The sequence below is a fragment of the Sorex araneus genome, chromosome 10, assembly GCF_027595985.1.
Source record: "Sorex araneus isolate mSorAra2 chromosome 10, mSorAra2.pri, whole genome shotgun sequence".
Classification (NCBI taxonomy): domain Eukaryota; kingdom Metazoa; phylum Chordata; class Mammalia; order Eulipotyphla; family Soricidae; genus Sorex; species Sorex araneus.
Window position 1 is genome coordinate 45,375,096 of NC_073311.1, and position 14,453 is coordinate 45,389,548.

General features: G+C 50.7%; 1 protein-coding gene across 1 annotated transcript; it reads right to left on the reverse strand.

The window, feature by feature from the left end:
* Positions 1–10: 10 nt before the first annotated feature.
* On the reverse strand, positions 11–13,104 carry CUNH12orf73 (chromosome unknown C12orf73 homolog). Its single transcript, XM_004602859.3, has 2 exons — positions 12,696–13,104; positions 11–4,354 (listed from the first exon to the last, which is right to left on the reverse strand). Exons 1-2 carry the CDS (start codon positions 12,801–12,803, stop codon positions 4,259–4,261), a joined length of 204 nt encoding a protein of 67 aa, XP_004602916.2. The 5' UTR covers positions 12,804–13,104; the 3' UTR covers positions 11–4,258.
* Positions 13,105–14,453: the final 1,349 nt, after the last annotated feature.

Here is a 14,453-nt window from a genome sequence, read left to right on the forward strand (position 1 = left end):
GAGGAATTCCCAACAGTGCAGGTACTCTGCCTTCTAGAAGGCGGACCTCAGTGTTCATTTATTTTCTTAATGATTGTGAAATTACTGACTTCACTGCAGAGAAGCATGGTAGACACTAATGAACCAAGTGGTAAGGTTAGTACTCACACTTGATCACTGGGATGTGATGAAAACTTGATACCTCTTCAAAGAGCCATACCTCCTTGGCTGGAGCACAGCAGGTAGGGCACGTGCTGGCACACAGCCAACCCAGTTTGATCCCTGGCACCCCCTGTGGTCCCTCAAGCTCTGCCAGGAGTAATCCCTAAACATAGCCGACAGACATACTCACAAACCCCTGCTACAAAAACTACGAAAACCCATAGTCCCTAACCAATTTAATTTTGGAGGTTATTTTTTATTTTTTTCAGTGAAACAAAGTTACTTAGACGTGATAGGGCCGGAGGGATAGTACAGCGGGTAGGGCGTTTGCCTTGCATGCGGCAGACTGAGGTTCAAATCCCAGCATCCCCTATGGTCCCCTGAGCACTGCCAGGAGTAATTCCTGAGTGCAAAGCCAGGAGTAACCCCCGAGCATTGCTGGGTGTGAACCAAAAAGCAAAAAAAAAAAAAAAGAAATTTAGACGAAGGAGTTACATATTCAAGAGAGCAGACTTCTCCAGAGTAGAAAAAGCAGAGCAGGGAAATACGCTCTAGAGAAAAACATGGGCTTCCTAGCCAATTTCAAAAAAAAAAAAACAAGATAAATTTAGGCTGAACAGTATCAAATTCAAGGGCTAGAGGCCAGGATTAAGGAACCTGCTTCGCATGGAGCCAAGCCCATGTACATACACACTGCCAGCACTGCATGGAAACATCAGTCCCATGAACAATGCTTGGTGCTGTCCCAAGACACACCCCACTCTCCAAAGTCCTAAGGTCAAAACCAAGGAAAGAAACTGCCTTTGTGCCTGGGGATGCAGACCAATTGCCTGGCAGATGGAAGGCCGTGAATGAGTTTGACCCCTTCCTGGCAAATTCCCTCCATCACTGAAGGCAGCCCTGACAGCCTGCGCTTTGGTTTCCTGGGACATCTGCAACCAAATTACAGCCCCCACCGAGCGCAACCAAGTAACCTGCGGCCACCCGTCAGGGGACTGGGGAAACGACTCGGGGAGATGGAGAAATACATCTAAATGCAATGTTGATCAGAACTGGTGAGATGGGATTGTCCAGGCTCTTTGACATGCGCCCATGGGAATACATGCTGGGGAGAGTGGGGACAGAGGAATACCAGGGCCATTGCATTCTTTCTGTAAACTTAGGCATTCCCAAATAGAAAGGCTATCTTTAAAAGTCACCCTTGGGCTGGAGTGATAGCACAGCGGGTAGGGCGTTTGCCTTGCACGTGGCCGACCCAGGTTCGATTCCCAGCATCCCATATGGTCCCCTGAGCACCGCCAGGAGTAATTCCTGAGTGCAGAGCCAGGAGGAACCCCTGTGCATCGCCAGGTATGACCCAAAAAGCAAAATAAATAAATAAATAAATAAAAGTGACCCTTAACTAGATACGGGGCGAAGTGCGCCGTCACTGGGTGGCAAAGACGTCTCAAAGGGCTGAAGCACACGCTTGTGCATCCTGGGGGCCCAGATGCAAATTAATATGTGGGGGGTTTGTTGCTACTGGACCGCACACCCAACAATGCGAAAGGCTTACTCCTGGTTCTGCACTCAGGGATCAATCTTGGCAGTGCTCAGGGGACTGTATCGGGTGTTGAGGAAGGAACTTTGCTTGGCTGCCTGCAAGGCCAGCTCCCCCCCCCCCACCGACACTCTCTCTCTCCAAAAGGCAGATTAGTATTGTTGTATTCCTGGGGCTGCCCGCCTGAACATAGTACTGCTAACTGGGTAGCTTAAGACAACACAGCTTCATCCTCTCCAAGTCCTGGGTTCTAGTCAGAAATCTAAACACGAACAGGGTGACCACATCGAATCCTTAGCTCTTCCTCCTTTCCATAGGCCCTCAAATTTCTGTGCTTCCCCAACCTGGGGACATGCTCCTCACACCTTTGCCTGTTGTCATGTGACATTCTCCCTATGTCCATCTCTGGCGTTTCTCTCTTACCCAGACTAAAGAGGGGCAAGTGCCCATCCTATTAGATTCTTGATTACATTTGTTAAGACCTTAGTTCCAAATAAAGCACATTCCCAAGGGGCTGGACATCTTCTGACAGGGGATACAATTCAACCCAGAGCAGTATTCGTTAAGGTTTACTGTTAAGTGAACTTTTTTTTTTATTAAGGAAAGGAGAAAAAAAAAAGCAAGGTCACAGAGGACACAGAGGTTAAGACTCTCGCTTTGCATGCAGCCAACCAAGGTTCCATTCTCAGCACCACACATTGTCCCCTGAGCACTGCCAGGATTGATCCCTGAGCGTCGAACCAATGAACCCTGTGCAGCTGAGTGTGACCCAAAAACCAAGGGAAAAAATTTTAATGCCATCAGGTCTCTCAAATGAAGGGAAAAGAATCTGTGAGAATCCAAATCACAACAAAATGTTGTGTATTTAATTCCAAATGAACTTCAAACTCCAAAGAGATCCAGAAGACAGGCCATTCGACCCGCACCATGGACGCCCACATGGTGGCATGATTCCTGAGCACAGAGTCAGGAGTAAGCCCTGAGCACAGCTGGGTACGACCCCTGAGTACCCCCGCCTCCCCCTTCCTCCACACACAACAGGGACCAGCCCTGGTGAACAGGCCTGAAACAGAGGTGCCGCAAGGACTGAGACAGAAAGGAAAGGAAAAGGACCCTGACTGTCCGCCACCAGCAGTATCAGTCGCTTAGAACTAGTAATTGCTGAAAGGACATGAACAGTCCTCAGTCAGGTGCCTAATGATGCTGATCTCTCTGGGTTAGACTTTGACTTATCTGAGGGTGTTCGTTTAACGGGATGAACAGAAATGCAGCAGACAATTTCAGGGCAGTGTTCCGTGTCTGGTCCCCAGGTCTACACACACACACACACACACACACACACACACACACACACACACACACACACACACACACACACACACACACACACACACACACACACACACACACACACACACACACACACACACACACACACACACACACACACACACACACACACACACACACACACACACACATTCTCTCTCTCTCTCTCAGGGCAATGTCTCTCTCTCCTCTCTCTCTCTCTCTCAGGGCACTGTTCCGTGTCTGGACCCCAGGTCTACACACACACACATACACACACACACACCTCCCAACTTCGGGATTCTGGGTCTACACACACACCCCACATAAACCACACATACGACACCCCAACCAACACACACACGCAATAACTTCAAACTGAAAATGTATTTTTTCATCCTTTACACACCCCCTTCCTCCCTTCGAATTGAGAATGCGCTTCTTCACTCCTTCGCTCCCTGACTGCTGTGAGGAGCAGGGTCTGCCCCCGCCTGGTTCTGGGGCTCACTGTGGGTGACACGACAGGCTGTGCTCATTGAGGCTCAGCTTAGCTGGGGTGCTTGCACGTGTGCCTCCCAGGGGGTCGCGGAGTATGGAGTGGCGCTCAGCAGAGGAGGTTCTCCCGGTCACGGTGCTCCCCAGAGGCGGTTCTCTCAGGTCTCAGTGCTCAGACAGTCTTTCAGCTGCGGTGCCTGCCAGCAGTCACGACGCTCCCTGCGTTGGTCAGACACAGCAGGTTACGGTGCAGCCGGAATTGGCTGTGGCAGCATTCGGGAACCAGACAGCACCAGGAATCACACACGGCGGAGGGCCAGGGTTTCACAGGCGATAGCACAGGGGGTTGGACTCATGACCACACGCTTGCTCTAAGCCCCTGCCCTACCCCTGAAATGCTTAAATTCGGCTGAGTACAAACTACGCTTCTCAATTTTTGCAGAAATATTAACTTTATACTGTTAGGCATTCATTACCAAAGGTCACTTTTATTGTCATTAACTTGTCATTTCTCTTCGCCACTGGAGGCAAGTTACAAACTTTCATTCTCACACTCAAGATCATCTAGAAACCACATCCGCTCTCATGCTCTGGGGGCGTGTATGCGACAAGGCTGACTCTGGACGAATCAGAGTTAAGTATCAGCCTATCCGAGCACCCCCCACTTGCAGTCAGCATCGGATTCGGGGTGAAAGGACAAAAATAGTTTGGCTCCTTAGAGGTTTTATAAACGTATTTAAAAACATGTAGTGCTATTCACAGAGTTCGGAGTTTCTACTGCTGTGAAATTTGAGGTTCGTGTTGTCTCTCTTTGTGTCTCAAAAGTTCCGTTTTGAGTTCTCCAGGCTTGGGTGGAATTTCAGGTATGGTCTATTCAAAAAAAAAAAAAAAAAAAAGCCAGCGCTTTCTTAAGACTGTAATTGAATGTGACCTGAAAGACTTCAAAGCAAGCCTAATGCGAAAGAACAGACAGTCCCTGCTGTCCAAAGACAAATCTCTTGGTTGCTTGGCTTACTTACGCTTGGCTCTGTGCTCAGGGCTCACTCCCGGCTGTGCCGGGGGTCCGTATATGGTGTTGGGGACTGAACCGGGGGTCAGCTGTGTGCAAGGCCAGTGCCTTTTTTTTTTTTTTTGCTTTTTGGGTCACACCCAGCAATGCTCAGGGGTTACTCCTGGCTTTGCACTCAGGAATTACTCCTGGCAGTGCTTGAGGGACCATATGGGATGCCGGGGATCGAACCCGGGTCGGCCACGTGCAAGGCAAACGCCCTACCCGCTGTGCTTTCGCTCCAGCCCCCGCCAGTACCTTTATTAATGCCTGTCTGTACTGTCTCCCTGGTCCCTCAAAGATAAACTTTTATCAGGAGACTGTGGGGTACCGAGAACCTTTCTAGTCCTCTGCTTACATCACTGCACAGCCTGTGTCTGGAGCCCCACAGGACTCACAAAGGGAAGGGTGCCCGTACAGCGTTAGCAGCAATGGGCAAATCACAGATCAAATCGTTTGAAAATTCATTTTTTGGAGTGGCGGTGGCGGAGGGGCACACCGGAGAGTACTCCAGGCTTCCTCTGGGGGTTCTGCTCGGGGATCGCTCCTGGGAGGGCTCAGAGGGCCATACGGGGTGCTGGGGAACCCAGGTCAGTCACATGCAAGGCAAGCACCCTACCCACTGCACGACTCTCTGGCCCCTGGACATATACTACTGCGCTACTTGCAGCCCCTGTATTATGTGCTGGCTGGAACAGGCACTGGGAATCACTGCACTCCTTTAAAAATGTGCGCGCTTCCTACATGCAAAATAATAGAAAACTGCCATCATGAAAGGAGGTCCGAAAAAGTGTGAGAACTCATTCTGGAACAATTCTGGTGAGATACAATTCACAGACCCTACCTGCACCCCGCTAAACATACAACTCCACAGCTGTTGGTCTCGTCACAAGCTTGGGGACCCGGCACGGTGGGGTTAATAACCCAAAGTGTTTTAGGCTTCATCAGTGAATTGCCCCTTTCCTCCTCCCGGAGAAGCTTACCATGCTCTAGCTAGCACCCCTAATTTAGTTCAAGTTTAGCTTTAACTTTTCCTTTGTGTTTTACCTCTCATTGTCACAGTTCCCCAAGTGAGTCTTGATAACTTATTAAGCCAAAACTTTCTGGCTAGTTCTGAACTTTGTATTTGTAGTTCTTTGTATTTGAAGTGCTGTGTATGTGCTTTCCTATTTCCCCTACAGACTATTCATATAACACAGTAATAACAAGACTCACAATGGAGACGTTACAGGTGCCCACTAGAGCAAATTGATGAACAACGGGAAGACGGTGCCACAGTGCTACTATAGTGCAATGTTCTGTGGCGAAACACAGCAAGACCGTTAATGCTATGCTCCTAATATTTGGGAGTTGATTGACTCTGAAATATATCTACTCCGGGGGCTGGAGCGATAGCACAGCGGGTAGGGCGTTTGCCTTGCACGCGGCCGACCCGGGTTCAAATCCCAGCATCCCATATGGTCCCCTGGCCGTGCTCAGGAGTAACCCCTGTGCATCGCCAGGTGTGACCCAAAAAGCAAAAAAAAAAAAAAATTAAAAATTGAAATATATCTACTCCAGGGGGCATAACTACTTGGTCGTAATTACTTGACTCAGGCTTCAGCTACTGTAGTTCCTAACACCCCAAAAGGGAGGCCCCGCTGTAGGACTGGGATGGACCCGGGGTCAGTGGCAAGGCTACCCCGGCATTGAAATGGGGCATTCTAGAAAGCATAAATGCATGGCCATGATGCAAGCTCTTACAATTTAAGGACCCTCATTGGGAAGGACAAGCTGAACTGGCCTGAGGACTTAGTCTGGGACTTATGGTAAAAAAAGCCTTGCTCAGAGCCCAAACTAAGTGTTGGGATCTTTGTCTCTTGCTGTATTTATCCAGACAACTGCCAAGTACTGACAAACATATATAACAAGATGGAAAGATAAAAGCAATGCAGATAGATGTCCCTGTGAGACAGGGTTTCTCCGTGCTTTAATCTCCCCAAAAGAGAATTTCCTATGTTTGATCTATGCAAATTTCCAGATGTCTTACCCTGTAAAGGATCAATCACACCCAGGTGCTATACCTCAACCCCCCTCAGTGTTCTGTAAGTATGCTAGCAGCTCTGCATTGACGGGCCATTTCCACCATCAGGCTGTGGTTCCGCCCCCCCCAACCCTCCACCCCCATCCCCCCATCTCTCTGTCTCCCTGTCTCTCTGCTGGGCAGGCCTGGGGAGGATGAGAGGCAGCTCAAGGTCACCGAAAGCATGTGTTGAAGCACCCCTGCACTTACTCTGTGAACTCACACAGCACTACATTTTAAGAGTTTTTCATCATTTCCCAGAGGACCCCCACACCCCCTTCACAGTCCAACTCTCATTCCCACACCACTGCCTTGGGCTCCATTCCTGGGTTTTGGGGTCTCTCTAGACCCGCCCACTCTAGACAGTTCACATAAGAGCAACTGCCTAAAGCCGGTGGGCTTTTGGAGCTAGCCCCACGTTTCCAGGGTCCATCTGTGTTCTCACAGCTATCACTGCATCTTTCCCTCATTAGAACTGAACGGTACTGTCTGGACCGTGGCTATCCCACGCGTAATGGACCCATTCGTCAGCTGATGGACATCTGAATAATTCTGACATTTTTTGGGGGAAGAGGAGTAACACCCATTGGTGTATAGGAATCATTCCTGCTGGTTGTTGGAGAATCATATGCAGTGCCAGGGATCGAACCAGGGTCAGCCACATGCAAGGCAAGTGCCTTAACCCCTGTACTAGCTCTCCAGCAGTCCCCACTTTGGGACTGATGAATGACGCTTCTGTGCACGTCCACATCCATGACTTGGTGTAGACAGGTTTTGACTTCTCGGGAAGAAACCCAGAAGTGGAATGTCTGGGTTATAGGGTCACTGTGGGCAGGACAACACCAGGGATCACTCCTGTGGTGCCAGGTATCAAACCCGGGTCAGCCACGTGCCAGGCAGATGCCCTCCCCACTGTACGATCACTCTGGCTGACAGTGGGCCCAGTTTCCCCACATCCTCTATAGCACTCGTCAAGGACAGTTTCTCTGTAATCATCACTATGGGTATGAAGCAGCACCCTGACTGCCATGGGCTTAATTTGCCTTTTCTGGGTAGCGAATGAAGCGGAGCACCTCCTTCCAGGCTACCGTCTGCTGCCCTCGGTATTTTTATTTTATTATTTTAGGGGCACACTTGGCAGTGCTCAGAGATTACTCCTGACTCTATGCTCAGGGATTACTTCCTGGCTGGGCCTGGAGGACCAGCTGTGTTGCCGGGGACTGAACCCAGGTTGGCTGAGTGCAAGGCAAGCGCCTGTACCATCTCTGCAGTCTTCTCACCACAGACGTGGAGGGGGAGGAGGAGAGCCGGCGTGCAGAGGCCAGCATTGTTTCAGGCAGGCGGAACCCAAAGGCCATTTGTCGAAGGCCCTTTGTTGGGGAAGGAGGGTTGTTTAGTTTTGTTTGAGGGCCACACCCAGCAGAGTGTGCCCGTTGAGCCGTCCCCCGGCCCCAGTGTGATGCGGTGTCCGAGGAAAAGTGATTACTGGCACAAAATACCCGAACCGAGGTTCAGAGGAGCCCAGCAGGGGGGCACAGGGGGCTGGAGAGATAGGAAGTCACTGGTGGGTCCCAAGCAGTGTGACATAAAGGGCTGATGTGTCAGAGGAGGAGGAGGAGGAGGGTGGCTTTGTTGAGAATAAGAAGGAGCAGGATTGGAAGGCAGGACAAAGGTCAGGAAGTGGTGACAGTAACTGCAATGGACGGGGGCTCAGGGGGCCCGATCTGGGCCAGCACAAGGGAGGCTGGGAAGAGTGGTGCAATTCCGGGCGTGCTTTTTTGATGATGCCAACAGGAACTGCTGGTAAGTGCAGATGAGTAAGGGGCCAGGGGGGCACCCCAGGGCTGGGCCTAGCAACTCAGCAACCGGAAGAGGAAGGTCCCTTCCTTGTGATAGGGGAGACTTCCAGAAGAGCTGCTGGCTGGAGGAAGGTTCAGTTTTTCGATTTTTTTTTTTTGGTTTTGTTTTTGGGTCACACCTGGGGTGCTCAGGGCGGACTCCCAGCTCTGCACCCAGGGATCACTCTAGGTGATGCTCAGGGGACCATATGGGATGCGGGGGACCGAACCCGAGTTGGCTTGCAAAGCAAACACCTTACCCGCTGTACGGTCAGCCCAGTCCCAAGATGTTTGGTTCTGAACATGCTTGTTCCACACCCGTGGGGGACCAGGCGCCAAGCATGTGGTTTACTAACCAAGTCTGACACATATGTGATAGAAGGAGAGGCATAATTTAGTGTAGAGAAAATCACTAATGCTATGTGGTTAGAGACTGATCATAGGGAAGTGTGGGCAGGGAAAAAAAGAAAGGGTGAAAGGGAAAAAAAGTCAGCTCTACCTGCTTGGCCTGTGCAAGGCTCCGGGTCAGATCCCCGGCACTCTACAGCCTTCCCAGCACTGGAAAGCCCCGGTGGCCCTTGAGCACCCCCAGGATGGGTCCTACATTGCCTTCCCAAATAAAGACTGAACGTCTGCAAAGAAAAGGAATCAAAGGGCTGGAGCAATAGCACATCGGGTAGGGCGTTTGCCTTGCACGTGGCCGACCCGGGTTCAATTCCCAGCATCCCATATGGTCCCCTGAGCACCGCCAGGAGTAATTCCTGAGTGCAGAGCCAGAAGTAACCCCTGTGCATCGCCGGGTGTGACCCAAAAAAGAAAAAAAAAAAAGAAAAGGAATCAAAGACTGGCATCATAGTGGAGGGGGCAGGGCTCTCACCTCACACCCACCACCGGCATCACATCCCCCAGCCTCGCTGTGAGTGATCCCTGAGCGTAGAGCCAGGGGTAGGCTCTGAGCACTGCTGGATGTAGCCCCCAAACACAAAAAAAACAAACAAAAGAACCCCATAAGTTAAAGTAGCCAAGTGTTTGGTGAATGGAACTGGACTTGATGAGCCTGTAATACAGCAGACACATTGATTTCCAATGATCCCACATCTGAAATTTACATAAGTTTCTCAGTAATGTAATACATTTAAAGCGTATATATATATATATATATATATATATATATATATATATATATATGGCTTTTTGGGTTACACTTGGCAATGCACAGGGGTTACTCCTGGCTCTGCACTCAGGAATTACCCCTGGCTGTGCTCAGGGGACCACATGGGATGCTGGGAATCGAACCCGGGTCGGCCGCGTGCAAGGCAAACGCCCTACCCACTGTGCTATCTCTCCAGCCCCATATATGTTTTTTAATATGAGAGAAATGAAATAAAATTTTGAGGTTCTAGAAATTGAATGCAGGGCCTCATACATGCAAGGCTCTACCATTGAGCTATATTGCCCTAGCCCCTTAGGGAAAATAAAATTTTTACTCAAACTACTTTACAAAAGGGCTGGAGTGATAGCACAGCAGTAAGGCATTCGCCTTTCACGCGGCTGACCCGAGTTTGATTCCTCTGCCCCTTTCGGAGAGCCCGGCAAGCTACCGAGAGTATGGAGCCCGCACGGCAGAGCCTGGCAGGCTACCCATGCGTATTGGATATGCCAAAAACAGTAACAATAAGTCTCTCAATGAGAGACGTTACTGGTGCCTGCTCGAACCAATCGATGAGCAATGGGATGACAGTGACAGTGACTTTACACAAAACTAGAAAACTGTTCTGGCATAATTACACTAACAAGACTTCAACAGTTTTTCAATGCTTAAAGTTCAAACTCCTTGACCGACTTCATCTTACCCTTTCCAGGCAAATGATTAGCCCTGTAGCACTGTCGTCCCATTGTTCATCGATTTGCTCGAGCGGGCACCAGTAATGTCTCCATTGTGAGACTTGTTGTTAACTGTTTTTGGCATATCGAATATGCCACAGGGAGCTTATGCAAGTCTCACAATGGAGATGTTACTGGTGCCTGCTCGAGCAAATCGATGAACAATGGGATGACAGTGCTACAGTGCTAACAATTACTCCCAAAGAAATAAAATATGAACACTGGACAACAAAGACTTCAAATTTGAAAGATATAAGGGACAGGGAGGGTCACCTCTGAATGATCAGGGATGATCCCCATGAAGAGCTCCATCATAAAACAGAAACACACCTAATGAGGGACCAGCAACTTCTCACAGACCTGCAGGAAGACGCTGGCAGCAACACAACGGCAGTGAGACAGGAGCGCTCCCCTGTCACTGCTCGACAGAAACTAGGCCAGACCCAAGAGGTCAGCTCAACACCAGGCATCAGGAAAACAGAAGAGAGAGGCCTAGCCCACATATCCCCCAAAGGGGATGGCGGCACATTCCTGTCCCGTGCACACTGGACATTCTCCAGGAGCCCCTCCAGAGGGACCTGAGCAATAGAGTAGAGTGGGTAAAGCTTCTGCGGTGCATGCAGCTGAACTGAGTTCCATCCCTGGCATCCCCTAGAGTCCCCAAACCTCCAGGAGCGATTCCTGAGTGCAGAGCCAGGAATAACCCCTGAGCACTGCCGGGTGTGCCCTGTCCCCTGAAAAACAAACAAAAAATAAAAACACACCAAAAATCCATTTCCTCCATAAACCAACTATCCGCTCAGACCACAATGCTTTGAAAATGGAAACTGATTATGAAAGGGGGGTTGGGTCAAACAAAGCCCAGAGACTCAAAAAAAAAAAAAAAAAGAACGAGAAAAAAAACGAAAAATACGAAGAAATAAAAAGAATACGTATAACATAAGGAAGCAACAACTTGCCAACTAGCAACAGACATTTGGGGGTGGGGCTATGTGAACGGGAGGGGTCTCTGGGACTCCGGCAGAGGGAAGTGGGCACTCTCGTGGTGCCTGTGGTTTTGGACCATGTTTGCATAAAACTCCCACTGACAGTACTGGAAATCACGGTACGTCAATAAAAACGGGGCCAGAGAGATAGTACAGTAGGCAGGACACTTACCTTACATGTGGCTGACCTGGGCTTGATTCCCTGGCATCCCATCTGGTCCCCCAAGTCCTACCAGGAGTGATTCCTGACTGCAGTGCCAGAAATAAGCCCTGAGCACCACCAGGTGTGGCCCACCCCGCCCAAAGACAATGAGGGATTGATAAAAGAAAACATAGTTAAGGAAGAATGTGAGATTCCAGCTCCGGGTACCAGGAGAGGAAGGGAGGTACGAGATGCGCTACACAGCCAGCACAGGGCTTAAGGCACTTGCCCTGCACACTGCCAACAGGTGCACCTCCGGCATGGCTAAGCCCTAAGCACCTGGTGTGTGTTCTACTGCCCCCCCCCACACACACACCCACCACAACTACTGTCAAAAATAGTGGGGCCGCTATTAGAAGAGATCTTTAGTTCTGAGAGTTATCAAGCCAAGAGCTGGGAGAAAAGCCTTCCAAAGGGGCGAAAAGCCACAGCCTCTGGGTCGGGAAAAGCGCAATAAGTTCAGAGAGACTAAGAGTCACGTGGCTCCCACAGCGGGAACAAGGGGGTGACATGGTAGTGAAATCTGGCCAGAGCTATAGGACAGCCAGTAGCGCGCTGCCCTCCAGGGTTCGTTCCCAGGCACCACATACGGTCAACGGAGCATAGAGCCAGAAGTAATCCCTGAGCATAGCCAGATGTGGACCCAAATCGAACAAACCAGCCAAAAAAAGGTGAAAAAGTCAACTCAGGGCCGGGAATGAAGCTCAGTGGTAGGGCACTTATGAGACACGGGGTTTGATGCAGACCCGGCTTGAAAAGAACAAGCAAACAAACAGACACCGGGAGATTTTAAGAGATTTTAGACATTTCAGAGAGATAACACAGGAGGTATAACCTTGCCTCACACCCGCCTGATCCAGGGTTGATCCCATACCGTAGATGATCCTAAGCCCGCGAGGACTGATCCCTGAGCCAGGAGTAAACCCTGAGCATAGGCGGATGTGCGCTCACCCCCCCCCAAAAAAAAAACCCACAAACAAATAATGCTTTTAAAAGGAAGCTTAACCCAGTGGCAGGCAGAGCCCACAGCGTGCCAGACGCCTGCACTGGCCGGGCGCTGCTCCCAAGGCCGTGGGATGTCACCCTAGAACTTTCCACCCCGGGAGGGCCCCGTGACCTGGGCCGCGTTTCAGCTCGGGCGGCTGCAGAGAACGGCCCAGGGGCGCGGCCCACGACCCCGCCTGCACTCACCAGGTCGGGCCGGTAGTACCTGTGCACCACTTCGGCCCCGGCGCACATGGCCAGCAGGCTGGACGCGAGCATTTTCAGGTAGGTGGGCCAGGGCACGCCCGCGGGCATGGTCAGCGGGTGGCACGCCCAGGCTGCAGGTGTCCAGGTTGCAGGTCACACCGGCCAACTAGCAGCTCGGTGGGGCCCGGACCCCTCCCTAACCACACCGGAGCTTGGCGAGCACGAACTCTGCAAGGACGGGCGCCCTTGGCAGGCGGAAGAGCCGCGGGGAGGCGCCCAGCGCCGAGAGGCAGGCCCCGCCCCCCGGGTTTAAAGGCGACTTAAATCCCGGGGACGGGCGCGGGGGCGCACGGCCAGACGGACGGAACCGGCGTGTCGCGGCCGCGCGCCGCGCCGGGAGGGGAATCCGGGAGCGCCGGCGCCGGTCACGTGGCCCGGGCGGAAGTAAGAGTGATCCGAAGCCGGTGCGCGTCTTCTCCCTTGTTATGTTGCCAGAAAAACTCCTACGGAAAGTGTTCTTCGGGGCCACGATTGTAGGTGCTAGCCTAGTTGCGGCCCTTCTTTTTAATAGGTTATTTTTTATTTTGTGTGTTTGGTGTTTGGGCCACACCCAGCAATGCTCAGGGATCAGAGATCACTCCTGGCAGATCTCAGGGACTCCTGGCAGGTCTCAGGGGCTATATGGGGTGCCAGGGATTGAATCAGGTCAGACACATACACAGTAAGCTCTCTACCCTCTCTACTTAATCTCTTTGGTCCCCTCTATACTTTTTAATTTTTTAGCATTTTTTGGGGTCATACCCAGCGATGCTCAGGGGTTACTCCTGGCTCTGCACTCAGGAATTACTCTTGGCGGTGCTTGGAGGACCATAGGGAATGCCGGGGGTTGAACCACGCGGGTCTGCTGCATACGAGGCAAACGCCCTTCCCGCTGTACTATCGCTCTGGCCCCACATTTTTTAAATTGAGTTTTTGTTTTGTTTTTGGTGGGGGGTGGTGGTGCCAGAATTGGTAGTTTTTTCAGGATGTGGTCGAATTAAGTTAGTAAAACTCCCTGGGTCTGTAGTTTTTGTTACAAGAAGGACGTTTTGTTTGTTGGCTGGTGTTTTGAGCCATGCCCAATAGTGCTCAGGGCTACTCCTGGCTCTATGCTGGGGTCCGATTCACACTCCGGTGCTCAGGAATCAAATATGGGGTGCAGGAATCAAATCCAGGACGCAGTGGACAAGGAAAGCTTCTTACTTCCTATACTGTTTTTCCGGCACCTGTCAAGTGATTTTAAACAGAACCAAAAAGACAATGCAGGGGAGAAAGAATTGTTTTTCTACTAGCACAAGGGTTAAGGCATTCATCTTGGCAGGATGCCATCCTGAGTTAGATCCCCAGCACCACACAAGTTCCCCAATATCAGCATAGCCAGGGGTGATCTCTGAATACAAAACAGGAGTAAGCCTGAGCGGTGCTGGATGTGACCAAACTCCCCTCAGCCTAAGCAATACAATAAAAATGGGTTAGAGATTTGAACAGAGACTGGGAAGAGCAAAGCAGATTGCCCTCAACTAACTGCCTGAACAGAACTATCTGGCGTCACGATCCCCGGCCAAGCTGTCACGGTCACAGCTTAAATAAATCCTTGTTGCTGTCAGGCACTGGGAATTGGGAGTCATCCGTGTTACTAGACCAAAAGAGACAAGATAAATTTTAACTTCTTAAACAATAATTAACATATATATATATATATTTAAAGGATTATTGAGA

Excerpts from the sequence above, each read along its gene's own strand:
- CUNH12orf73 (XM_004602859.3), bottom strand. The coding sequence starts at position 12,803 with ATGCCCGCGGGCGTGCCCTGGCCCACCTACCTGAAAATGCTCGCGTCC. Across the intron at positions 4,355-12,695 it reads GGTACTACCGGCCCGACCTG|ACCATACCTGAAATTCCACC; the intron begins GTGAGTGCAGGC and ends TTTTTTGAATAG.